Below are 25,055 nucleotides of genomic sequence, written 5' to 3'. Positions count from 1 at the left end.
TTGAGGTGTTGTGGAAATCTTTTGCTAACCATGGTGTGAGATATATCATACTAAATTTTAAATAGTTTAGAGTACATTTGTAACACAAAGTTGTGTTAATGTTATCAGTGCATCAGCATATCACAACAGTCAGTCAAAGTGCTGATCTTGTAGTATATTTGGTTTAACAGTTTAAGAGGACACCTGTGGACCTGATATACTGACAATAAAAATTCTGTTAATTATTACATTTTTTTTTTAACTCCCAGAAAACAAAAAGTGACATAATTATAAATTCACAGATAAAATGTATCATTACAAAAAGTGCAGCATCTTAAACACCAGCTCCGTATTGAGTACAGATGGTAAATGTTAAGAGGTGATGCCTACAAAGTCGAACCAATCTTACATTTTTTACAGTAATTAAGAAATTCTGAAAATGTTATTTGCTTTTGAAACCCCAACAGATGTATTCTAATAAAGGTTTAAAAGCAAAGTATGAAAAGCATTCTAGGTAAAATACAAACAAAAGTAAATCACAAGAATACCCAGCTGTGGGACTGCAATAAAAAAAAAAAAGCTAAGCCAAGATCTTCGTTTCTCAGGTGCCATAGGCCAACATGGCCCTTAAATTCATTTTTAAAACCTGTGTCCAACCTTACAACCTCTATAGTAAACAGCCAGAGGCAATTCAGTGAAAGATGAGATGACGCTTTCGTACTCAGGCTCAGGCCCGAGCTAGAGGGCTGTGAAATATGTATGGCTATTTACCAAGACTAGAACCTGCTGACAGACGGATGAGGAGTTTTGTAGACAGAAGTAAGGCAAAAATGAAGAAAACAAAGGGCTTGGTATTTTTCTTTTACTTTTTATGTTTCATATTTCAATGCCAGTGATTGACAAATAATCTCTTGCCATGAACATTCAAAAGTGAAAACTTGGAGCCATGTTTAATAGAACAAGGATGTTGAGTCTTGTTCTGTTCATAGTATTCTTATTCAAATTTCTTCTTGATGTTGAGTTTTGGAGCAATGTTGCAAATAAATAATATACAAAAATTAATTGTTTGTGAGCATCTAGGTCATGTTTTCCACATGCCATGGCCATTATCAACAACATAACATGCCAAGTAAAAGTAATAAACTACAAGAACAATGTTATGGCTCCTTTTTAAAATATTAAACAGAGGGGATATCATGGGCAAAATGCATCCACTTGGGTAAGAAGAGCCAAAAGAACTTAAGAAAAACTTAATGAGTAGGAAGGGAATTGAAATTCAACTGTAAACTATTCCATTGGTGTCAGAAAACACACAACAACTACTTATGGTTGTAATGCATTTTCTAGCTTTGTACATATTCATACAGGCTTCCTCTGACACAGTCAACAGATGGTGAGAGGAAGCAATGAGAAATTACTCTGCGGAATGGGCTGCCATGAGTCTTCAGACATGCCAATTCCAAACCAGAAATATTCAGTCAAGCGAGGTTTTGTGAGAGCAGTGCCTTTGAAAACCCAATGAGCAAGTGTGAGCCGAGAGGAAGAGATAAAGCTTCCACATATGAAATCTGAAAACTTAAAACAAACTACTAGTTAACACTCACTGTAAGTAAGTAGTAATAACGGTTGCTCCTACTCAGTTAGGTGTGGACACCAAAATTTTAATATGTAGTAGTTCAGCCTTAAATTAATTGTCATATCCACCTTTAGATATATATTTCCCACCATTTTGGCTTAGTGTAGCTGTAAACTAAAAACACCCAGTGTATTTCACACTGCAAAATACCATTTAATTTTGAAAAGTGACCGTAAAAATGGAAGAAGGTGCTGTGCAGAAAGGCTCTTGCACTGAGAAAACAAATACAAACTCAATGACTATTTTGTCTCAGCTTATAACTGTGATTGGTATTGAGTGGTGTCAGATGACAGTGTAGCTGTTTATACATCTGCCTAACAAGCAAACGATACGGTTCGATCCCAGGAGGAGACATAAATCCCTGTGGGGTTCCATCAGGAAGGGAATCTGGGGTTTTAAAAAAATCTGCAATGTCAATAGTGGAGCTATTTACTGTGGTGATCCCTTGTGAAATAAGGGAGCAACTGAAGCTCAACTTTCTATTATGCATTCTATTATCTATTCTTTGTATTAAGTCATTTTAAATAGGAAAGTATTACCCATTGATATGTCTACATTCATTTATGGGTATGTTAAGTAAAAGTATTACATTTTAAAGTTAAATCACAACTGGCCAACTAGCTCTGGCCTTTTCCATGTCATCCAAACTCATGTTTCCCTTCCAGGCTTAGCTAAATCCACAAGCTGCCCGTCTTTCAGCTGCCTGCCTGCCACCAAAACACTAATGCAGCAATCTGGTAAATCTACATGTAGGAAAAACAAGATGGGAAGACCCAGAGCCAGGTGGTTAACAACATCTGTAGGTTTTAACCCACCTCTAAACCCTCTTTTAGTGCAGGGCTTCACAGTACAGAAATGTAAACATAAATACATTTTAAAAACTCCTTTCAAAGAAAAAAGTCAAAGCCATGCATTCGTGCCTAGATCCTGCAGAATATAAATTACAGTATCAAAAACAGGCTCAGACAGTCAGGATTTCATATGTCTGAAACCTACAGAACCAAGTATGAGAACTGGTGATGAGAAAAGAGGTCTATCTAACATTAACAACACATTGCTATCTGAAAATGTAGTCAAGTAGTGCGGTGCGATATTGCAGATTTTAGTATTGATCTGATACCAAGTAAATACAGGGCCAAAATTGCCAGTACTGATACTTTAAACCTACATAGGCAGCTTATGCTGGGGAGAGCAGTCACTCACGACTTAAAAGATGGCTCATCATCCATTTGCAAATAGTGACTATTAACACACTCTGATTTTTACTTTCATTAATAACTGGTTAACAAAACAAAATACACCTTTTCATGTTTTTTTCAAACTGAGTTTTTTTGAGACCTAGAATGTAAATGTGCCCGTCTCTAAAGGTCATGTCAACTTCTGTTGTTTGACATTTTTCATAGTGTATGTTTGAGGTATATTTTTTCCATTTCCAAAAAAATTATTAAATTTAATTAATTTAATACAATTCAGAGGGCTACATACTGAACTTAAGGGGATTTTTTTTTTTTTAAAGTATCGCTCTGAGTATCAATACCAGAATTGCTATTGATACTATCAATATTTGTGCACACTTTTTATTTTAGCTCAGTTCAAAAGTGCTGTCTGTTTCACTGTGTATGCAAGCATGTGTATGTCTCTTCTGCTTCTCCTCCAAAACTGATACATGCAGAGCAGAAGAGGGGAGAAATACCCAAAGTCGTTCCACAAACAGCAGTCTTAATAGGTCTGAACAAGTAAAATTTACAAAAAACTAACCAACTATAAAAAGATTACCACTATGCAGATGTCTCTCCAGCATCTTAAGTTCCCCAGCTCAATAAGACATGACTATACAGGAGAATATCCTATACAGTGATAAGGTGTTCTCCAGCTGCCCAAAGTTATCTCAAGAAAGTTTCAAAGCTACACCTTTATCAAAATTGTGGTCAGACATGTTAAAGAGGCTTCCTATTGTACAAAACAAAATTAGAACATAATGCTCTTTCCACATTTCAACAGAATAATAATCCTCCTTAAACATCAAAGAGAGCTTAGAAGACACAATTTGCATGCCTTAATGTTAAATTCTCACAACCAGACAAAGTTACAAAGACAGACAGACATCACAAGCGACACTGTCACTGGTTTGCTACGGAAGTGTCGCTCAAGTGTTTAATTGCATCAAGCATATGATAGGTTGAAGAAAAAAAATGGACGTCAGCTCAACTTTGATTTGATGCACATAAAGCATCAACAAGTGTCAGGCGTCAGTTTGTAGCTTCTTATCAGCGGTGTGAACATGGCATTAATTGCTGGAAGCACACATGGACCACATGTATGTTGAGCTTTCAGTTCTAATTATATCACAGAATAAAATCTTTAAATAAAATTTTGTGATAAAGTTTATGAAGACAGAGTCAGATTTGTACTCCTACAGCATCAGAATCTATCAATGAGTGTTTCAAAAGTGAAGGAGTTGCGGGTCATACAAATGAAGAGGCAAAACAACTCTAAGAAGACTAGACCAGAAGCTACCAGCTGATACCTGTGTTTTCATTTTAGAAAATCAACAAAGTCACACTTGAAGAGCTACAATTTAATAACAATCTATTCTAAATATATCATTCAAAAAGTGTTACATGTGGCTTTGGTTATGTCTGAATTAAGTCTGATAGAATGACAGAATGCTATCACTTTAACAAACTGATGAAACCAGCAATGTCTTCTTCTTACAGCTGCTCGCTTTAAGGGTTGTCACAGCAGACCATCTGCTTCCACCTCATCCTATCATGTGCTCCTTCACTACATGCATGAATCTTTTCTGTGGTCTTCCTCTTTTCCTCCTTTTGTCCAATACATTCACTATCCCTGCTCTCCACAGTTCCAAACCATCTCAGCCTTTTCTCTCCACCTTTGTAGGCAAACTGCTCAATCCGAGCTGAAACTCTGATGTACTCAGTTCTAATCTAATCCATTCTGGCCACTTCCCAAAAACATCTTAACAACTTTCTGTCTTGTGTGGTTTTATTAATGATCTGTCTCCAAATCATACATCATAGCAGGTCTCAATACCGTCTCGAAAAACCTTTCCTTTTACTTTTGCTGTTGTCCGTCTGTCACAAATAAACTCTGACACTATTCCACCTCTCCTGTACTCCTTTCTTAACTTTTCTTGTGCACCGTGCATTACTTTTATTTAAACTCATCCATCTTAACTGTTACATCTGTCTCCCTCTTATTCACACACATGTATTCTGTCTTGTCTATTGACTTTCACTCCTATTCTTTCTAGTCCATACCTCAACTTACCTCCAGGACCTCTTAAACCTGCTCCCTACTATAACTGCAGATCAAAATGTCATCTGCGAACATGAAAGTCCACAGAGACTCCTCCCTGACCTCATCTATCAACCTGTCCATTATCACTGCAAACAAGAAGGAACTCAGGCCTGATGCTTGATGTAATCCCACCTCAAACCCCTCTGTAACTTCTACTGTGGACCTCACCGCTGATACACTGTCCTTTGTGCTGGACAGCATGCACGAATGAACCAGAGTACACCATCTACAGCTGCATCCAGGACTGTGTTCTGAAGATCAATGAGAAAATTTCTGAAACTGCTAACCTTTTGCTGGAAAAGCCGTCCACTGAAGGTTACATTGCTCTAATCCAAGTACCTTCAGTGACTGCTGTTGTGATTTAACGCTATATAAATAAAAGTGAATGGAATGTAAAGAGCTAAATAAATAGTCAACCAAAGACACGCTTTTAAATATTTAAGTCAATACCAGGATAAAGTTATTAGTCCATCATATTAGTTACTAGGCCCTTGCTAACATATTAAGAAACGTATGCTTTCAAACTTGCTGGTATCAAAAGGCTGAATTATCTTTAAACTGGCTAAAACTGAAATCCACAGTAAAACTAAAAACAACACTCCCCAAAAGTGTCATTGAAAGTTGCAGTGATATCAGTGCCATTCCAAAACTTAACTTTTCCAACGATGATTGTCCACAAAAACATCCATAGGTTTTTCTTTATGGTAAGTATTGGCAAGAATGTCATACACTAAATCACTATGATAACACTAAAATATTACTTCAGTTGAATAGTTTCAATTAATATTAACCTACTCATTAAAGTGATTTGAAGCTTCTATCCTCTTCTGAACACCATAAACAGAGTTAGGATGTTCTTTAACACTATTTTCACACCGGCTAAACCTATCAAAGACATACCAAGATAAGAAGACGGCCACAAATACATGTCACATTCTTTTTATATAACAAAAACTATTTTTATATAGCTGTGTTTCACCACTAGTTTGACCAATATTTGGATGAAATCACATTATCGCTACCGTTAGCTGCCTTGTCAGCTGAGACTGGAGCTAGCAAGCCAGATGAGCTTTAACAGCTTATAAATGAAACTCTTACCTCCACTTAGTTTGGGAATTCGGCCAATTTTATTAGTTATTTCTGCGGTAATTGTTCCAAAGTCCTGCTCGTATGCTTCAAAGTCTGAAGACATTCTGGTAGTCGAGTTTACAACAGGTAACTAGCTTTCTGGTTGACAGTTAGCTCAGAATAACAACAAGCCTCGAATGGAGCTTCTTCCTTGAGTCACAGTATAATGTGCTCGGTAAGGAACTTGACTTTGTTTTCACGTTTTCGACACTGAAAAAGGTTCGAAAGATGGACAGAAAATGCTAATAATTTCAGCCCGAATTTGAATACATGAATAACTCTTGTAGTTCTGTGCCGTTTCGGTGATAGACTGCTACTTGGATTAAAAGGTATCTACAAGTGGTGGAGGGTATTAGTTTCTGAGACACCATGAGGAAGGTTCCTCACTGTACACAGGAAAATTTTATGAAAAAAATAAGGAAGTGACCAGGTTGGTGATTTAAAGTGACAGCCTTTTGTTTCTATTTATTAAAAACAAAGCATTTGTCATTTAGGTTATCTTTGTTTTCTGTTTGCCCCTCGTGGTAAGTGTTCAGCGTGCTACGTTATTAGTGTTTATGTTGGTGACTAGGCTAGCTATCTAACGATAACTGCTGAACCCACGGTGCTAACGGAAACACAATTTTAGAGCTAAAGGCATAAACTTATCACCTGTCTGTTGATTTTTTTTAAAGCGGAGTTGTCTAACGCATAGTTTTCTGTCCATTACTGTGCAGTGATGGATAGAAGACTTGCATATAAATCGTAATTGTTAATCTTTTTTTTTCTGGCGAGAATTAGCTAGCTTGGTAACACAAGCTAATTAGTCAATGAAGCAAATGCTGTGGTTCTGCTTTTAGTTTGGTAATTTAATATTAATACAAATCCAGCACTGTCTACATTAGTGTGGTATGTTTTATTGCCGTTTCTGTACGTGCTTTTAAGTCATTAGCTAAAAATGTTAGTCATGATTGTTCAGTATTTTTATTGCAACTACCGAGGAGTTGTTTCTGTTTTTTTAAAGCACGAATAACATCTTTTTCATTAGCAGTATGACATAAATTGTGTTGTGAAAAAGTATTTTGCACATTTGTCACATTTACATGTTTCAGATAATCAAACAAATTTTAACATTAGACAAAGATAACACGAGTAAATGCAAAATGCAGTTTTTAAAGGATAATTTCATTTATTAATGGGGGGAGGGGGTATCCAAACCTACGTAGCCCTGTATGAAAAGGTAATTGCCCTCTAAAACTAATAAGTGGTTGTGTCAACCTTGACAGCAAGAACTGTAGTCAAGCATTTGTTATAGCTGTCAATCCGTCTTTCACGTTGATGTGGAGCAATTTCCGTCCACTCTTTTTTTGCATAATTGTTTTGATTCAGCCAAATTGAAGGTTTTTTGAGCATGTTTAAGATCATGCCAAAGCATCTCAATCGGATTAAAGTCCAGAATTTGACTTGGCAACTCCAAAAATGTTATTTTGGTTTATTTTTAACCATTCAGCGGTAGACTTGCAGGTGTTTCTCATGTCATTGTCCTGCTGCATAACCTAGGTGGGCTTGAGCTTCAGGACTCAAACTGAAGGTTGGACATTCTACTAGGAATTTCTTTCAGATATTAAAATTCATGGTTCCATCAGTAAGTCATTCTGGTCCTGAAGCAGCAGGACCACTACCATGTTTAGCTGTTTCTATAATGTTCTTTTTATGAAATGCTGTGCTAGTTTTATGCCACCTGTAACAGGACAAAACCTTCCAAAAAATTAGACTTATGTCTTCTCAGTCCCCAGAAAAATTTTCCCATAAGTCTTTTGGATCTTCAAGATGGTTTTTGTCAAATATGAGATGAGGCTTTGTGTTCTTTTTGAGCAGTTTCGACTAGGAACGCTCCCATGGATTTTTTCCCTGATCCCTGTCTTATTGTTGAATAATGAACACTGATGTTGGAGTGTTTTGGTAGGCCGGAGACTAGGAGGTTCACCACTGCTCTTAAGTTTTCTCCATTTGTGGATAATGGTTCACTGGAGTCCCAAAGCCTTAGATGAGCTCTGTAACCCTTTCCAGACTGATAGATGGCTATGACTTTGTTTCTCACTTGTTTCTTTTTATTGTGCCATGATATGTTGATATTTTTGACATCTTTTAGACTACGTTAATTTTTGTCAGATAGTCTCTATTGAAATGATTTCTTGATTCAACAGGTCTGGCAGTAATCAGGTTGGTGAAAATGAACTCAGTTAAAAGAAAAAAAAATTCATGATTTAACAAGGTAGGCAACTATTTCTAGACAGTTTGTTTTAAAGATGGCATTTTTTTATTTTTAAAACAAAATATAATATTAGACAATGAAAATGCACGTGTGATAAAGATGCAAAAAAAAACCAACTAAGAAATCAGTCAAATACTTTTTCACAATACTTTTGCAAAACAATCCCAATTAAACAGACTTAATAAGCTTCTGAAAATTCTTTAATTATTTCAGAAAGGTCATCTAACTGAGTATGTATAGATCCCAAATAAAAAGGTCCCTAGTTATCAGCTGTTGTTTGTTACCATAACAGAAATATTGGGACAGGTGACACATGTAACTACTGAAAAAACATTAGCTTGATGTGACTCCTGGCTCTGTCACTAATTCATTTCACTGCTTATGATTTAAAACTGCTTTCCCCCTCTCTTTCAGATGGGAAACTTGAGTCCATCACAAAGACCGTGTGCTTCAGGGATTGACAAGAGAGGATGCTGCTCTCTGCCAGGACAAGAAATCGTGGGACACAGAACGCGTCAGTAGTTCAAGACTGGGCCTGTTCCTGGATACTCAGAGGACGAGAAAAAATATGTGTATCACCTCTACCCGTGACTTTGGGAGATAGCAGAGCAAAACACTAATACATCGACATTTGAAATTTCTGGAGTCCAGCAGCCAAAATACTAGAATTAAACTAGCTCTGAAAAAATGAACTTCCTGTCAACCTTTGTGACCTTTAAGAACCTCCATGAGGTTCGGAGATTGTGCCACTGGGGTCCAATCATAGCCTTGTCTGTCATTGCTATATGCTCCACAATGGCAATTCTAGACTCCATTATCTGGTACTGGCCTCTAGACACTACAGGGGGGAGCATTAACTTCATCATGCTCATCAACTGGACTGTCCTCATACTTTACAACTACTTCAATGCTATGTTTGTTGGACCTGGATACATTCCTCTTGGCTGGAAACCAGTAAGGATAAGTTCATATAATTTTTTAGCACACAAACATTAGCAAGCATGAACTTATTTAAATGTTATAAATCCATATATTATCTGACACATGTGTCTATGCTGAAACAGGAAAATCAGCAGGATACCCAGTACCTACAGTTCTGCAGAGGGTGTCAAGGCTACAAGGCTCCCAGGTCCCACCACTGTCGAAAGTGTAACAGGTATTTACATTTATTATTAAATTTATTTATTAAACACAGTCAAAACGGTTCACCTGTACAAAATAGTGTGGCAGTGAATGAGAGGAGAGCTTCTCCTTTGGTTGCTGACTAAAAAGGTTTTGGGGAGTGGCAAAAAAATTCTTTGCGATGGAAAAACACTGACTTGTGACCAAAGAAATTGGTTCAGGAACGGGGCATTACAGCTGCAAAATTACTGAGCTATTGGCAGCACACCAAACTACTATTTCAGAAGAAAACATCCCTTAAGTGCATGTTATTTCCTCTCATGCAAGTATCACTCCATTAGAGTGCTCCATACCTTAGAGCACATCATTAGTGATTGTCTATTGATGTGAAATGTCTGTTTTTGCAGTTGTATGATGATTGAAAAATGAGCTTTGACCGCAGATTATTACTCTTATGTCCTGTTACTCCTCCTCATCTCCATTCCTTCAGGTGCGTGATGAAAATGGACCACCACTGCCCCTGGATCAACAACTGCTGTGGCCACTTGAATCACGCCTACTTCACCAGCTTCCTGCTCCTGGCTCCACTGGGTTGCTCACACGCTGCCGTTATCTTCATTATGACTATGTACACACAGCTGTATGAGAGGGTGAGCTGTCACCTGCGCTGGCCCCACCATGCTTTTGATGTCCTGTTATCACAGTTCTAGGCCGAACCCCCACCAGGCTAATAAAGCTGTTTCCTCTTTCTTCACTGCAGATATCATTCGGCTGGAGTACTGTAAGGATTGACATGAGTGCTGTGCGTCAATTTCAGCCCCTCATGCCCTTCAGTGTGCCTGCCTTCGCTGCTACACTCTTTGCCTTAGGTTTGGCACTTGGCACCACTATTGCCGTTGGTATGCTTTTCATTATACAGGTGAGTTTTTCCTAAGTTTTGCAAACTTAACAAGCTTTTGGTTAAAAAAAAAAAAGAGAGAGACATTTGTCTGATTATTTTACTCATTATCCTACAAAGCCACATTACATCTTGCAAGCCATGTTTTCACTTCAAGACAAGAGCAGTGTGGAAAACATCTGGTGAAGATCTGACCAGAGAGCATATTGTGGCGTATGTAGGCATATCAGAAATAAAACTGTGTTAGAATTCTGCAAATGCATGGATCCATACTCCTACCTATTTATTTGCAAGTAATGTAACAAAAATGGTTAACATAACATAAAGGGACAAAGAAAGACAGTGCATAGCATAAAAAAGATAAACTGCATAGCTGTAATAAATAAATGGTAACTGAATTTTCTTAAGCAAGAAAGAGTGAAACCAATTTTATAAGTTTAAAGCTTGGACATGTGTAGTATATATCCAGCTCCATTCAATACTCCAATAACAAAGCAGTTTATTTAAGGAAATATAGGCCGAGAGATTGCTGACTCTGATAATGAGTGTGTGTCCTTTTCAGATGAAAGTCATCCTTCGAAATAAGACTTCAATCGAGTCGTGGATAGAGGAAAAGGTCAGAATGTCTCTGCTTGATTTCCCGTGACTTTGATTCCTGATAACATTTTGAGATATCAGTGTCTTTTTCTCTTGATTCACAAACGGTAATCTGGGATGTGATTTTTATATTCACTCAGTACCATATCATATCATTGCAGTACTTCATATTTAAAAATGACTGAGACACACATGTTATAGTACCCTCTGACAGTACTAGAAAATGTGTTTTCTTGGTTTGCTTGTCTTTCTTTTAATAGGCCAAAGACAGAATACAGCACTACCAAACAGGGGAAGAGTTTATCTTCCCGTACGACCTCGGCAGCCGCTGGCTGAATTTTAAACAAGTCTTCACGTGGTCGGGGACACCCAGAGGCGATGGCATTGTATGGCCAGTCCATCCCAAGTGTCACCAGCACACCTTAACTGTAGGTTGAGTTGAGTAATGTAGACATTACTGATTGTGTTTTGTTTGTTACTGTTCTGTCTTAAAATTAGAAAAAAACATGTTTTTGTTTAACTCCATAGATTCAGTGATGACTAATTAGACATTTCTTATAAAAGTTCAGTTTATAAATAAAATTTGTACCTGTTATTTCTCCTTACACAGATTGAGCAACTGAAACAGAAAGCTGATAAACGAGTGAGAAGTGTAAGTAACCAAGTTAAAGAATAAATACTTGTGATAAGACTGTAGTTTTCAATGCACATAACTGTTAAGTGTTGTCAGGGGTTTATTTATGCATTGCATGAATTTGGCTTATGCAGTGTGTGAAACAAGCAAAACATACAGGTCAAGAAGAGTGTATTTTCATGCTGAAGTACTAGGGACTGATACTAAATAAACACTGAGGATCATATTTATAATCATGTCAGGAAATTGATGAGCTACATCTTAGCTTGTAACAATCCAATACACCATAGAGAATGAAATTAACAGATACCTTTCATATAGTGTAGATCTTATAATCAGTACTGTGAGATTTGTCAAAGCACTAAGATTAAAGACTTTCTACAAGTTCTATAAGTAACTTTTAACTGATGTTCAGAGCAGTAGAATAACCATGTATCATATTTGCCTTGACCAGCAGGTCCAGTACCGGGCAGTAGAGGATTATAATGGAGCTTGCTGCCCTCTCAGCAAGGGTTTACAAACTTTTTTTAGAACCCCCTGCACCGAGGAACCCAGGATCCCTCTCTGCAAGGGGGATACCATTCTGGCTACTCGTGGTACCAAGTAAGTTTGTCTGCACAGAACTACTGTTTCCTGTTTGGTGTTTGATTTTGAGTGTGGTCAACCAGCAGTCTAATTAGCATGTCATAGTTTCCACTTCATGAGTCTAGGGGTCCACTTGGGTCTGAGTGACAGATTCCACAGCTTGGTCATAAGTAGGCCACATCATTTACGGTCACTCGTCCCAAGCAGATCCTAGCAGTCAGCCAGATAGCCAGTTGCTAATTTCATTCTACTTGCCACCTTGGTTTTCCGAGTGCATTATGGAAAAACTGGGATTAACACAGAAGTCAAACAACACCAGTGTTTGACCTGTAAATGCCTCACCTCCAGCTGCTGATTCATGGTACACCACATACCTTAGTGCAGCCTTTAAGGGGTGAACCTGGCCCCACAGGCTAATAAGCTTTATAGGTATTTGATGAGTCATTTTTTTTTAAACTGTAATTTTTTCCTTTAGATGGTGGATGTATGGAGATAAAGTTTTAAGTGAGGAGCAACTGAGAGGTAAGGAATTATTGTCCCGTTGAATTTTCAAAACCACTGTAACAAAGTGTCGTGTAAAGTCACTGTAACAAATGTGTAACTTTCTATTTTTTTTTGTTTGGCATTAAGCTGGAGACCGTGTAAGAGGATGGTTTCCAAGACGATGTGTGGAGAAGTGCCATTATGACACAGCAGCAAGTGATACCACCAGTGATAAAAAAGTCAATTAATACATGTCAACGGGCTTGGTGTGTTAAACTCTCAATGTTTATAAGCATCCACTGAAGATGTCATGCCCGATCCTGCAGGTTTACCATCAAGAATTTCAAATTTTCCATTTCTTGCACATTTCAGTGCCAACTTATATTTCTAAGTAGTTTTTTGAGTCTTACTGAGCACTTTTTATTTGTGGAGAAGTCATTAGAGGAACTGGTCCCATAGGCTCAGTTTGATTCCTCTGACCAAAAATTAAACTCAACAACCGTCTTAATGTCCAAGAGTACACCAGACTATGGTGTAACTTTGTTATGACTAAACTTTTTACTTGAACCTGTTATTTTTCATTTGTGTTGGTATTTCTTTTTTGCTACTTATGCAAAGCCTCTGCCCACCAAACTTGAGGGCATGGAACTCTTTCTACCTTATAGAGACATTTCATTTTCTTTTTTTCTTTTTATTAATTATTTTTGTGAAAGTAAATTGTTGGCCTCAAAATATAATTTGAAAAATGAAGAAAGATCTCCCCCAAGAGTGTTTGTCTCATTCTTTGTAATAGATTCTCTTGTTTGTTAATTTTTTTAAGACATCTTGAGCTTGTAAAAAGTGCTTCGTTTACATTTGATAAATTGTAGATAATTAAACCCGCCACTTCAGTCAAACATTTGTATAATTCCTTTAATAGTACCTTCAAATACAGAAACAATTTACATCAAAGTTAGTTCTGCAGTTTATAATTGAATAAGTTGAATGTTTAATTTTTCATTATAATATTAAATTTATTGACAACATCTGCCTCATTTTTTTCTTTAAGGTGACCAAAGGAAACTAAGCAATGAAAATAATTTAAAATACTGGTTTTGCCATAAGTTAAACTAAAGAATGACAAATTGGTCTATAAGAGGTGGAACATGGGTGCATTGGCACACTTCATTAACAGGCAAATTTCAGTCTAATTATTTGTATTCTTGTTTCTGTATCTGTTGTGCTTTATCTTACTTTTATGTTCTTTGTTTAGCATTTCATATAAATATTACATTAAAGTTGGTAGTATTTACTAGAAGAGGGCATGCTGCTGGCCTGTCTGCAGTCCAAACCTTTGACCAGTAGAAACATCTGGAATATCATGAAACTAAAAATATGACAAAGAAGACCCAGGACTGTTGAACAGTTAAATTTCTGGGGGACAAATGAAACCCAAACAATAATATAATCTAGTTACAAGACTAAGATAAAATAAAGTCTTTTTCACTTTGGTCACATTTGGCATTCAAATCCTCCCTTTGTATTTGAGCATGTGAGACAGGACACCTTCACAAACTGTTGCCTTTGTATTATTATACTTACTTTAAGATTCTTATATATTGACCCTGATTTTAGGGTTTTATAATAATAATTTAAAAAGATCAAAAGTGACACTTGAGATAACAAAAAGAACAAAAACAAAACCAACCAATAAAAAAACTAAAACGAGGAAATCAATTGAAAATATTAAAACATTTAAAAAAGCATTTTTTATTAAAAAAAAGTTTTACTAATTATTTAAATAAATAAATATTACAATTTAAAATTAAAATAAAAAATGTTTTATAATAAATTTAAAATAAATAAATACCTAAAGCAGTGAAATACCTTTCATTTTTTAGAGTTCACGGCTGAAAAAAAATCGTTACCTTGGTCACTTGACCGCGGCTTCTTTTCAACGGCTCTGTAGCTCTGCATCCAATCAAGTGGCCAGGAACTATCACGTGATTACAAAACCCCGTTCACGTGCGAGTGACTTCCACTAGTGGGTTCTTAGCAGTTTGCACAGGGCTGAACGGGAATAGGCAGCTTTTCGTTTAAAAGTGACAGATAAACGAGCTCTCCAGTAAATATGCGTGCAGCTCCACATCAGTACGGCTCGACTCTGACGCTCTTCACAGCGCTTTAGATCTGCTACCTATAGGTAAGCTGCTGTTAAGACAGTCAGCCAGACTGTCAGTTGGGAACGTTTTTTTTTTTGGCTCTGGCTGCATGTACAGGCCGTACCAAACGTCTGGAAAAACATAGTTGCTATTGCGATATCTTAGGATCGTGCGGAGTATGGTTGCCATTACTAATATGGTGAAAGCGTAGGTATTTTATATTTATCCTGCTTTTCTGCCACTTTTTGCAGCCAGTGCTGCTTTAGTGTTGCATCTAGCTAGCTAGCTTCGAACACAGATTGGACTTGTGATTAACTTCTGTTAATCACAAGTCCAACTATATACAGATAGAAAACAAGCTCAGACAGTTGCTGTGGCCAGCTCACTGCAGTCACATTGGCTTAACATAGAACAACTTTAAGCCTTAGATGCATTAGTGGGTCACAAATGACCCGGTCAGGATGTTTTCTTGCAATATCTAATTAATGACAAGTTGTTTGCATTCCATGTTCCAGCTATTCCTCAAAAACATGTTTTTAATGTCATGCCATTTACATTTTTAAATGGCCTTTTAAACATTTTTACAAAATTGTCATTGTTGTATTACTACACCAAACTTCCATAAGTGATTAAAAATGATCTGCATTGATTTCCAATGGAATCTTTTGATTCTTATCAACTGTTAATGTCAGGAATATATATTTTCATGGGCCGCTAGAGTATCACCACTTAGGGAGATTATTTTTCACAGCAAGAATTAACAGATGGTATTCATTCATCATTCAGACAGTGTTCATCACCAGTGATTGTGCCACCCTAGATGGTCAACTTGTGGGGGAGACAAAATTTCCATAGTAGATGCCAAACACGCCCGTCAAGTATGGCCTGAAAATCTTTTGCATTTGTTATGCCGACATCTGCAATATAATATTTGGAATAATTTACTTTGTGAAAGAAGTGCAGAAAAAGCTGAGGGAAAACATTGTCCACTGGTTGTGGAGTAGACTCATAAACACAAGACACAACTTCACTACAGATGACTTTTTCTCCAGTGTGCCTCTTGCACAGTGTCTACTGGAGACACAATTGTGGGAACTACAATGGGACAAGGCAGACATCTTTCCATCCTTCCTCATCCTGGGAAGTTTACAACACAGAGGTTGGATTCAATGGCAGCCTTACCATAGTTGGCTATGTCAGAAAGAAAAGGGCGACTGTTGTACTCCTCAGCACAATGTATTGTAACAAAGTGTTGGATTAAAATACCAGAAAGGGGAGGGGGAAACATATAATTGATCACATTCAACAACAAGCCAAAGGAAGTATAGATACCATGGACCAGATGGTTGGCACCTACACCTGCAAGTGTGGTACAACTTGACATTACCATCCTGAATGGCTACACCTTTTTCACAGCTCAGCACCCTGAATTCAAGAACGGAATTATCAATCATCAGTCTTTCTCACTGAGCTCTTAAAGAAGCTTGCTACACCACATATGCGTATTCAACTCAAAGGTTCCCCCCAACTGCAAACCCCAATCACTGAGGCAATAGGAAGGTTTGAGGCCACAGGAAAAAAGCAGACAAGATTTCAGATCCAACTGATGAAGATCTTAAAGTCAGCAGTCGGCGTAGGAAGTGTAATGTACCTGTGTGGAAGGATTATAACCAGAAACGAGTGTTAGAAACTGTGTATTAGTGCCTTGTGTGATCGGTCACTTTCTGGAGTTGGTTCATTGTCTGTCTAGTCATGTCGCTTGTGCGTGCAATGATCACCAGCAGCTTTGGCTGTTGACCCAAATGGGATTTGTTGCACAGACACAATGTCTCTGTTTTAAACTGTTACAGAGTAACTGCTGAGAAGCAGCCTCAACTGAAGTGAGGGTTTTTAAGTAACTCTTGTCAAAGCTTGTAAATCATTCCATTATTGCAACTCATTGCATCAGGTAAACACAACCGAGGACATAGCACGGGTGTTGATAATGTTATCTGCAGTTGAAACGCTGTCTGACTGCTCCCCAATTTTTAGCCATAGCATGTATCAGTAATTCCAAGCCATCCAACATGCTTACAGCAACAACAAATGGGACACAAATAGTGTCAACATTGTCTAAATATGTAAAGGACTGCTAAGAGGACTACCCTCAGCACCAGTCTTTCTCTAACATCTGACACAAGGCCATATAAAGGAAGCCTTGCCTGGTACATTTTTACTTAATTATCAGAGGATTATATTGTTTTGTTGTAAATGCTGACTTTCATAAAATTTATGAAATATTAAAAGCAAAATGTACACTTTAAACAAGATGGTACAAGTAAAAACTATCCAGGTGTCATAAGGGGGAGTTGTAAAGTTTGATGGTCACAGGTAGATATGTTCTGTGGTGTCTTTTGCAAAACATGCTTCTGTGGTGACAGCATTAGATGGAGAGGGTGTGAAGGATTGTCCAGTACTGATCATAACTTGGACAGTAGCTTCCTTTCTGAGACCTCTGTCAAAGAATCAAGCTCCACACCCACAGTGTTACAGGCCTTGTGGATCGGTTTATTGAATCTGTTGTTACATTTAAACTTGCATTCTTTGAGGTTTTTTTTAAACTTTATTTTTACTTTTTTCTCCTGTTTTCAATTGAAATCTTTCCCCAATAAAGATGGCATTTGACAACCTCCTCTGAACCCTTAATGACGAGTTTTGGCTTCTCAGTATATATCAATAAAAACGTGGTTTGATTTCTATTAGAATGGTTTCCAAGTTTTTCTAAGGGTAGCTGCATAGGCAGAAACTACCCTTGCCAACTTCTGATGCAAACCCAGTCATTTTTGTTCCATAAGCAGCCTGAAATATGACAGAAACTGTGCTGTCCAGTTAAGCTTTCAATGGATAAAAGGTTAACTGTGCTGCTGCTTTTGTATAAGCTAACTCCCTAACTGAGCTATTTGGACTTTGCATATTTATTTTAATTGAGGTATTCTATTTATTTCATGTTTTGATGTAGGTCGTGGTCAGTGTTATGCCCAACTTTTCGGAGAACAAAACCATAAGTTATTTTATGATTTTAAATGCGCCCTGTCTCTTACACTAGTACCAATGTTTAAAACATCAATTTGGAAGAGAGTGACGATTATGGTTACCTCACAGCCTTAAAAGGCTTTTGTTGTCACCTTGCTTGGTGAGTGGACGACTTAGACACCCAACTTTCTTCACAAAGTAGGATTTTTAAATTGATACCATAAGTGTATCAACTGATGAGGAAACAAGGATTAATCATATATTGGTGTAAGTGTACTATAGCTTGAATTTTTTATTTTTTTATTATTATTATTTTTGCTGTAATTTAATTATAACATGGCATTTTTACTTTACAGTCTCAGACAGATTTTTTTTTTTTAACTGTCTTTCTCTTTCCATCCCTTTCAGTGTTTAGCCAACCCCAATCCAGTGACTTCCCTAGCACTGTGAATCTCTGTGACATCCGCAGGTAACATGTCCATGTTCAGCACAGGCATCCTTGTCCTGACGTCTCCTCTCCACACCCTTCCGTTACGCATTGCTCCGGTGCTCAGCTCAGCTGCTCAGCGAGTCGAGCGTACGCTCTATGTCCACCTCCATCCTGGGTTGAATCTGGGAAGTGGGAGCCAGCCTCGGCCAGTTTTCATTCCACCAGCAGTGGACCTGTCTAATCTCATTACCCGCCTGTACAGTAATGCAGCTGATGTGTGCGGGCACTTGGATGTTTGCGTTTTGCTGACTAATGTTCGCACTCAGTCAGTCGCATGCAGCGGAGCCACGACCCCAAACGGCCCCTTTCCCACACCACAGGCTCTATCTAACTCACCAGAGGTGGTGCTAACAGACTTTGCTCCCCAGGACCCCGGTCAGACCCATCAGGTCACTCAGTGCTTGCAGAGTTACACCGGCCACTGCTATGCCTGTAGACCTGGGCTGCCTTCAGTGCTGCTTCACTCAGAGCTAATGAAATTGCAGGAGGAGGATGTGCCAGAAGCACAGCAAGAAAAGGCAGAGCCGCTGCAGACTTACAATGACGTGGTGGTAGGAGGGACATTTGATCGACTCCATGGGGCCCACAAGACTCTACTTAGTATCTCTTGCCTGCTGGCCAATAGAAGGTTCCTGATTGGCTTGTGTGACCATGCAATGCTTAAAAGTGAGTAGTTGTGTTTCTGAGACTGACATCTCATATTTCAGTCATATGTTAAAATCCACCTGACATTGTTTTCCTCCTGGTTTCAGAAAAAGTGCTAAAGGAGCTGATCGAGCCTTACTCTGTTCGGGTCCAGAGACTGCAGGAGTTCCTCCAAGACGTCAAGCCCTCACTGCAGGTGGAGGTTGTGCCTCTTGATGACCCCTTTGGAGTGTCTGTAGTTGACCCCCTGCTGGAGTGCATTGTGGTCAGCGAGGAGACTAGAAAGGGTGGGGAGGCTGTGAACAAGAAACGCACTGAGAATGTAAGTCAGGAAATTGACAGTAAATACTGTTTTGTGTTGAAACGTGAAGATTCTTTTTGTAAACAGGTGTGTGTGCGCGTGTGTAGCATTTGTTTTTTTTCTTCTACTTTCAGAATAGCAGATAGCTCTCCATTCCTTCTATTTAAAAAAAAAAAATGCCCACAAAGGCCCTTTTGATACTGCTAAATTATTCAGACATATTTAATAATATGATATGATATAATTTAATAGTTCTGGTCAAAAGTTCCATCTCAGCCAGATGTTTTTGGTAGCAATCAGCAAGCTTCAGGCTGAATATTTGACCGGTTCTCTTGGCAGATTCGATACAGTTCATTTAAATCGGTTGGTTTCCTGACACAGGCTCTGCTTCTAAGCGTAGTCAAAAAATAATTTACAATAGGGTTAAAGTCTGGGCTTTGGCAATGACATTTCAGAGGGTTAATGTGAGCCTGCTTTATCTATTCCAAGACCAGTTTTGATGTGATGAAAGGGCAACAAGAGACTTTCCAAGCTTTCATCCACAAATCTCCTTTATAGATCTTCACTGAGTTCTTTGAACTTTCATTATTCAGAGTATGGGTCAGTCCAATGAGTGCCGTCAATAGAGTATTATACTGTATTATAGAGGCTTTGTCATGTAACTCACTTAACAGGCTTACTACTCAACTCTTGTAAATTCACCTCAAAGTAGGACAGTACATATTAAGGGCTACGGGATTTTTACTTGCTTCCATTTTCTGATTTTGTCTCATTTCTACTGCAGGATGTGATATTTCATATTTTGTTCTTTCCACTTTCTAAATCAGGGTCTTCCAGCTCTTGTCCTTCATGAGATCCAGTTGCTCAAGGATGCCCACCACACAGAGATAGAGGAGGAGAAGATCAGCTCCTCCAGTCTGCGTGCTCGTCTCCTGGGGACGCTGCTTACACCACCCAAGGTAGGTTTGTTAGGAGTGTGTATTTTTAGAATTTAGGTGCAAAAACAGCGAGTCCAAACACACTGAAAAAACTTCAGTATAATTGAAGGACCAGTTAGCTGCAGTTATAATAAAACTGTCTCTTATCACCATATTTATTTTATTTTTTTCCAAACTAGGGCATTAATGGGGCCCTGCTCCTATCAAAGGTGCATCACAGGCATGCTACCTTTGATTCAGGTTTTGTTTTTGTTTGTTTTTTTGCAGTGCACAGAAGTGCAAGCCTATAAAAGAACATCTCGTAATCTTTTATTGATTTGGTGAACCAAAGGCATTATAGCTGGACAACGCCCACCAGTGTTGGTTGAGCTCATTCCTATTACATGAAGTTCCTTTTAAAAGAGGTTCATTTTTCAGTCACGACTAGTAAAAGTTGTGAGAATGTGCTCTGAAGTGTCTTTTTAATCACTCAAAGAAGCAGAAATAAACCCAACTGGCTGGTGAAGGGTGTGACGGGGTCGACCTTTTAACTGTTGTAGCAGGAATTGCGTGATATGGGTGGGGGGAAAATCTGTGGATATTACACAAAGTATTTTGTGGGTATCATTAATGTTTTATACTGAAGGTGACATGTTCACACATTTATTGACAGTTAGAAATGAGCAGTGAAACATTGGTTGATCTGATATCCTCGTGTTGGTGTTGTTCCCAGATCATCATACTAAATGTTGTTCCAGGATCAACATTGCAAGTGACCAGTCAGAATGTTGTGACGTCATACTTTTGCGACTTCGGGAAAAACCGGCGTAAAACAAAAAACTGTACTTAAACTGCGTGAAACCGCCTCTGTCCGCCCATCAACGGACCCTGACCCTAACCGTAACCCTTTAATAAACAGTAAGCAGAATTGATATTGTCCTTGCAACATTGGAATTTCGTAAATGCACGAATGGCAAAGGAATAACGTCACAACAATGTGATTGGTCACTTGCAACGTTGAACCTGGAACAACATTTTCATGATGGTCTGGGAACAACACCAACACGAGGATATCAGATCATCCGTGAAACATATTATGTTCAGGAAATTGTATCATCAAGCTCACAAATGAGTGCATTTGGTTTGTCTTATTCATCTCTGGTATTATAGATTATTTTTTTCAGTGGTGAGTATAACTTGTTTTAGGAGCTGATTTTTCTAATTTTATTTGCACATTCTAAACCCTTCATTTCCTGTCTCCTCTATCCCAGGACAACTCCCACCTTCCTCCTCTTCCATATGTGATTGGTCTGACAGGGGGCAGCGGCAGTGGAAAGAGCGCTATCGCTAAGCAGCTGGAGGCCTTTGGTGCAGTTTGGATTGACTGCGACAAACTAGGCCATGAGGTGTACCAACCTGATGCAGCGGCCTACCACAGAGTGCTCGAAGAATTTGGTTCAGGTAGGGACACCTTCACTTGAGGGTATCGTAGTGGAAGGGTCAGTCTGTAATGTTTGTGATACTTCACACAGTTGATCTGTTCTTGATTGGGGGAAAAAAAAAAAGACAATAAGACTTTGTGTTTTTGCTTTCATACTGATTGCTATAATGCACACACTGTAGTCAGCAAAGGTCATGATGTCACTGATTTGATTTTGATGAAAGCTGACTCCTGATTTTTATTCATTTATTTATTTATTTATTTTTGGCTTGCGTTGACCACTGATGAGCTCTCTGTCACGATCACTTTTTGATTGATGAGCGTTTTGAATCCTGTTCAGTTTTTTGTTAACACTGGTATGTAGTGAGTCACACAACTGGCAGCAAGTTACTTATTTTGTCATGTTAACTTGTTTTGCATTCAGAGGAGAATGACCAGAGTGCTGTCATGTCAATATGGACTCTGCACAACACAAGAATTTAGTATACTGACATTCAACAAGATGTTTTCCTGTCAGTGTTAAACTGTATGTTGTGTAAAACTGTGCAATAATGAGTGTCTTTTCCACTTTTAGATATTCTAAGTGAAGATAAAACCATCAACAGGCGTGCTTTAGGAAGAAAAGTCTTTGGAAATCAGGTAGTATGGATAATATTTATTTATTGGATAATATTTTAGCACTTTGCAGAATTGCAGGTAACGTGTCAGGTTTCTCTCAGAAACTTACCAGAGATGTTTTTGTTTTTTGTTTTTTGTTTTTTTCCCCCCAACAGGTGCGATTAAAAGCCCTAACAGACATTGTGTGGCCTGAAATTGCACTTCTAGTGCAAAAGAGAATCAACCAAGCCAGAGACGAAGGTATAGTATGAAATTAAATGTAATAACTGACAACTAAACATTGTTGCCGTGCGTTCATTTCTTAAATATAAATGCATTTAGGGGGCATTTTACTTTTTTTGGTAGTTCATCAGATACCTACAGAATGTCAATAATCATTTAATTGGCCTTGCAAATATGATGCTGTTTTTTCGTCTGTTAATTTTTAACAGGGGTTGTGATTAATTCAACTGAGTGACAATTGGACTTTTTAGTAATCAGTAAATCCTGACAAGTTACATCTGCACTGTAAGGATTAGTGGAAAGATTGTGTACTTGTTCAAATATTTAAGCTTTGTAAATTCTTAAACAAGTGAACTTGTGAGCGAGTAAAAACTTATTTTTGAAACTCGGTAAATGGCTGAAATAGCTGAGTGTAGTGAACATTTAAAGTGGGGAAGCATATTTCTCCTTCCTGTTTTGTTGTAGTTTCTAAAGTTAATGTGATTCTTTGCAGATAAGCAGGTGTGTGTGGTGGATGCAGCAGTTCTTCTGGAGGCCAAATGGCAAAACTTGGTCCACGAGGTCTGGGTCACCATCATCCCAGAGGAGGAGGTAATGAAATTGTCCTCTGCAAAGTTTTCTTTGCAGTTCGTCACATCTGTGTTTTGTTTCTATAACTCCTACAAATCCTAAAGCCAAATTTTTAATTGAAGGTAAATATTTTTATTGTGTAAGGCCTGTTTTTTAAAAAACAAAACTGATATACTGTTTTCTTTAATATATCCACTGGGGGGTGCCAAAGTATAATTTGAAAACTCCACCTAACACGTCTCCCCCCTTCTCTTAATTCCCATCTTTTCTCAGGCGGTGTTGAGGATAACAGAGCGTGATGGGGTCACCACAGAAGATGCCCTTCGCAGGCTGCAGAGCCAGTGGTCCAACAGCAAACAAGTAGAGCATGCTAATGTGGTACTCAGCACACTGTGGGAGCCAGAGGTCACTCGGAAGCAGGTTAAACACACCTTATCCTTTCAGGATGAAGTCCACGTGACTGCTTTATGAGAAAAACAGATTTTGCATTAATTTTTACTCCTCTTCTCATTTAAAAGGTGCTGAAAGCTTGGAATCTTCTTCAGAAGAGAATTCAGCAGAAGCATGAAGGACATTAGAATCATATTCGAGGTCTCTACGTCACATCAGCTGTGACTTTGTAAGCATGTGCCAGGCCAGAGACATGTGGACAAATGGTCCTCGTAAGGAATACGCTGCCTTAGAAAGGAGTGTGGGTGGTCACAGGGAAAACCCAAGAAGCTCCCTCACTTCTTTGACCAAGACTCAGTGCCTGATTGAGTATCCACAGGTTTTTAAACTCTAGTTTTATTTCAGTGATGCTTACTTTAAAGATGTAAAGACTCCACAAACACTAACAGACGGCTTCTGGAATTTTTAGTCTAAAATTCCTGTTTGGGATTATTATTAGACTGTGATGTGCAGATGGTATGAAGGCGCCCTCCACACTATCACAGCACCAGCCTGATGTATTGATACAAGATGGGATGGATCAATACTTTCATGTGGTTTACTATCAATTATTATCAAACACTTGTTGTTAGGTGTGATCTTAACTGATGGCCTCTTTTCATCCCAAATTTTATTTTATTTGTTTTAATTGACCGGCATGGTTTACCGATACACCGACTGCAATCTTGCATTAGTCTTTCTCAGCAAATTCAAAAAATTTGGGGCACTTCAGCTGACACTTTGCAGGATTTGTCCACTTTCTATTAATTTTTATTTTGTTTCCTTTTTTTCTTTAAAGAACAATGAAACATAAGGGGAAATGAGTTAATGATACTATGTAACTGTAACTGTTTTCTGTCCATGTTATTAAATTATTCATCTTTGAGGTTTTGTGTATTTAGGAATTTTTGTCAATCTGAAGAGCAATTATATTTAGTGAAATAAATACAATGGGCACTATAAACATTTCTGATGTAAACCTGAAGGATTGCTGTGCAGACTGGTGAAGGAGGACATCTGAAATGCATAGGACTACACATTTGGTCTCAGTGGGGGAAGCAAGGTTATAGAAGCTTGTTTCAGCCATTTCTTTTCACCCTTAAGCCTCCAGGAAGCAGCAAAGTTGACATTTTAATAATAACTAATGGCTGTAAATGTGCATTTAAATAACAAATACTTTGCTGTTTTAGGAACACTACGTATTACATGGCTTGTTCTGTGATGTCAGAGAAAATGTATATTTTAATTTAGTTTTAGATGTCTTTACTTTTTTGACTGCTATATAAATTTGCATAAAACAGTAAATGAAATGTTATCAACCCATAACAAATCTCTCAATTTTCAAGGTGTAGGTTTTAAAGCTCTTGTCACACAGACACTTGCATCAATACCAATTAGACAACATTTAAGCTAGCTGCCGAATGCTGTACAGATTCCCTCTGGCAGATCTGGCATAGATAAAGGATATCTACAGGGTGTACTGTTGGTTGCACGTTTTGGCATCTGTAGGTCAGTAACTACCTGATGATTGTTGCTTTTGCTTCCAATGTAAGGGGAGGTATTGTGGCGCACATTGTCGTTTTGGGCAGACCACTGCCATTGGGGAGTGCCAGGAGGAAGGTGTGTTGGTCT

The 25,055-nt window shown here is 38.2% G+C and overlaps 3 protein-coding genes across 10 annotated transcripts in view; 2 read left to right on the top strand and 1 right to left on the bottom strand.

The window, feature by feature from the left end:
* The window catches only part of vti1a (vesicle transport through interaction with t-SNAREs 1A), a 114,420-nt gene extending 108,182 nt beyond the window's left edge, over positions 1–6,238 (bottom strand). Inside the window, exon 1 of one of the 4 annotated variants that reach the window (XM_026178588.2) lies at positions 6,035–6,238. In XM_026178588.2, the coding sequence (XP_026034373.1) occupies positions 6,035–6,128 (94 nt within the window). In that variant the 5' untranslated portion in view covers positions 6,129–6,238. The remainder of the gene's footprint in view (positions 1–6,034) is intronic. The other 3 variants (XM_026178590.2, XM_026178586.2, XM_026178587.2) reach the window with 3 other exon arrangements.
* An 18-nt stretch (positions 6,239–6,256) lies between these two features.
* On the top strand, positions 6,257–13,405 carry zdhhc6 (zDHHC palmitoyltransferase 6). Of its 4 annotated transcripts, none has more exons than XM_026178581.2 (11): positions 6,257–6,393; positions 8,733–9,272; positions 9,383–9,474; positions 9,931–10,090; positions 10,201–10,359; positions 10,901–10,954; positions 11,196–11,363; positions 11,546–11,587; positions 12,024–12,172; positions 12,630–12,676; positions 12,785–13,405. In XM_026178581.2, the coding sequence occupies exons 2-11, from the start codon at positions 9,006–9,008 to the stop codon at positions 12,883–12,885; spliced, it is 1,239 nt and encodes a 412-aa protein (XP_026034366.1). In that variant the 5' UTR covers positions 6,257–6,393; positions 8,733–9,005; the 3' UTR covers positions 12,886–13,405. The 4 variants fall into 4 exon arrangements, with proteins under 4 accessions (XP_026034366.1, XP_026034370.1, XP_026034365.1 ...); XM_026178585.2 differs by having other exon boundaries at positions 6,257–6,494; positions 12,027–12,172; XM_026178580.2 differs by having other exon boundaries at positions 6,257–6,494.
* A 1,238-nt stretch (positions 13,406–14,643) lies between these two features.
* On the top strand, positions 14,644–24,618 carry coasy (CoA synthase). 2 transcript variants are annotated; one of them, XM_026178579.2, is made up of 10 exons: positions 14,644–14,819; positions 18,199–18,946; positions 19,033–19,247; positions 20,054–20,185; positions 21,415–21,604; positions 22,159–22,223; positions 22,358–22,442; positions 22,918–23,015; positions 23,268–23,414; positions 23,513–24,618. In XM_026178579.2, the coding sequence occupies exons 2-10, from the start codon at positions 18,265–18,267 to the stop codon at positions 23,570–23,572; spliced, it is 1,674 nt and encodes a 557-aa protein (XP_026034364.1). In that variant the 5' UTR covers positions 14,644–14,819; positions 18,199–18,264; the 3' UTR covers positions 23,573–24,618. The 2 variants fall into 2 exon arrangements, with proteins under 2 accessions (XP_026034364.1, XP_080161214.1); XM_080305088.1 differs by lacking the exon at positions 14,644–14,819 and adding an exon at positions 14,870–14,985.
* The last annotated feature ends 437 nt before the right edge of the window (positions 24,619–25,055 follow it).

This window comes from Astatotilapia calliptera, chromosome 8 (genome assembly GCF_964374335.1).
Source record: "Astatotilapia calliptera chromosome 8, fAstCal68.1, whole genome shotgun sequence".
NCBI lineage: Eukaryota > Metazoa > Chordata > Actinopteri > Cichliformes > Cichlidae > Astatotilapia > Astatotilapia calliptera.
Note: the sequence above shows the minus strand (reverse complement) of the source record. Positions and strands in the feature narration are given on the sequence as shown.

Coding starts and splice junctions, on each gene's coding strand:
- zdhhc6 (XM_026178581.2), top strand. CDS start 9,006: ATGAACTTCCTGTCAACCTTTGTGACCTTTAAGAACCTCCATGAGGTT. Junction 11,364..11,545: donor GTCACCAGCACACCTTAACT/GTAGGTTGAGTT, acceptor CTCCTTACACAG/ATTGAGCAACTGAAACAGAA. Junction 12,173..12,629: donor CTGGCTACTCGTGGTACCAA/GTAAGTTTGTCT, acceptor TTTTTCCTTTAG/ATGGTGGATGTATGGAGATA.
- coasy (XM_026178579.2), top strand. CDS start 18,265: ATGTCCATGTTCAGCACAGGCATCCTTGTCCTGACGTCTCCTCTCCAC. Junction 18,947..19,032: donor TGACCATGCAATGCTTAAAA/GTGAGTAGTTGT, acceptor TCCTGGTTTCAG/AAAAAGTGCTAAAGGAGCTG. Junction 19,248..20,053: donor ACAAGAAACGCACTGAGAAT/GTAAGTCAGGAA, acceptor TTTCTAAATCAG/GGTCTTCCAGCTCTTGTCCT.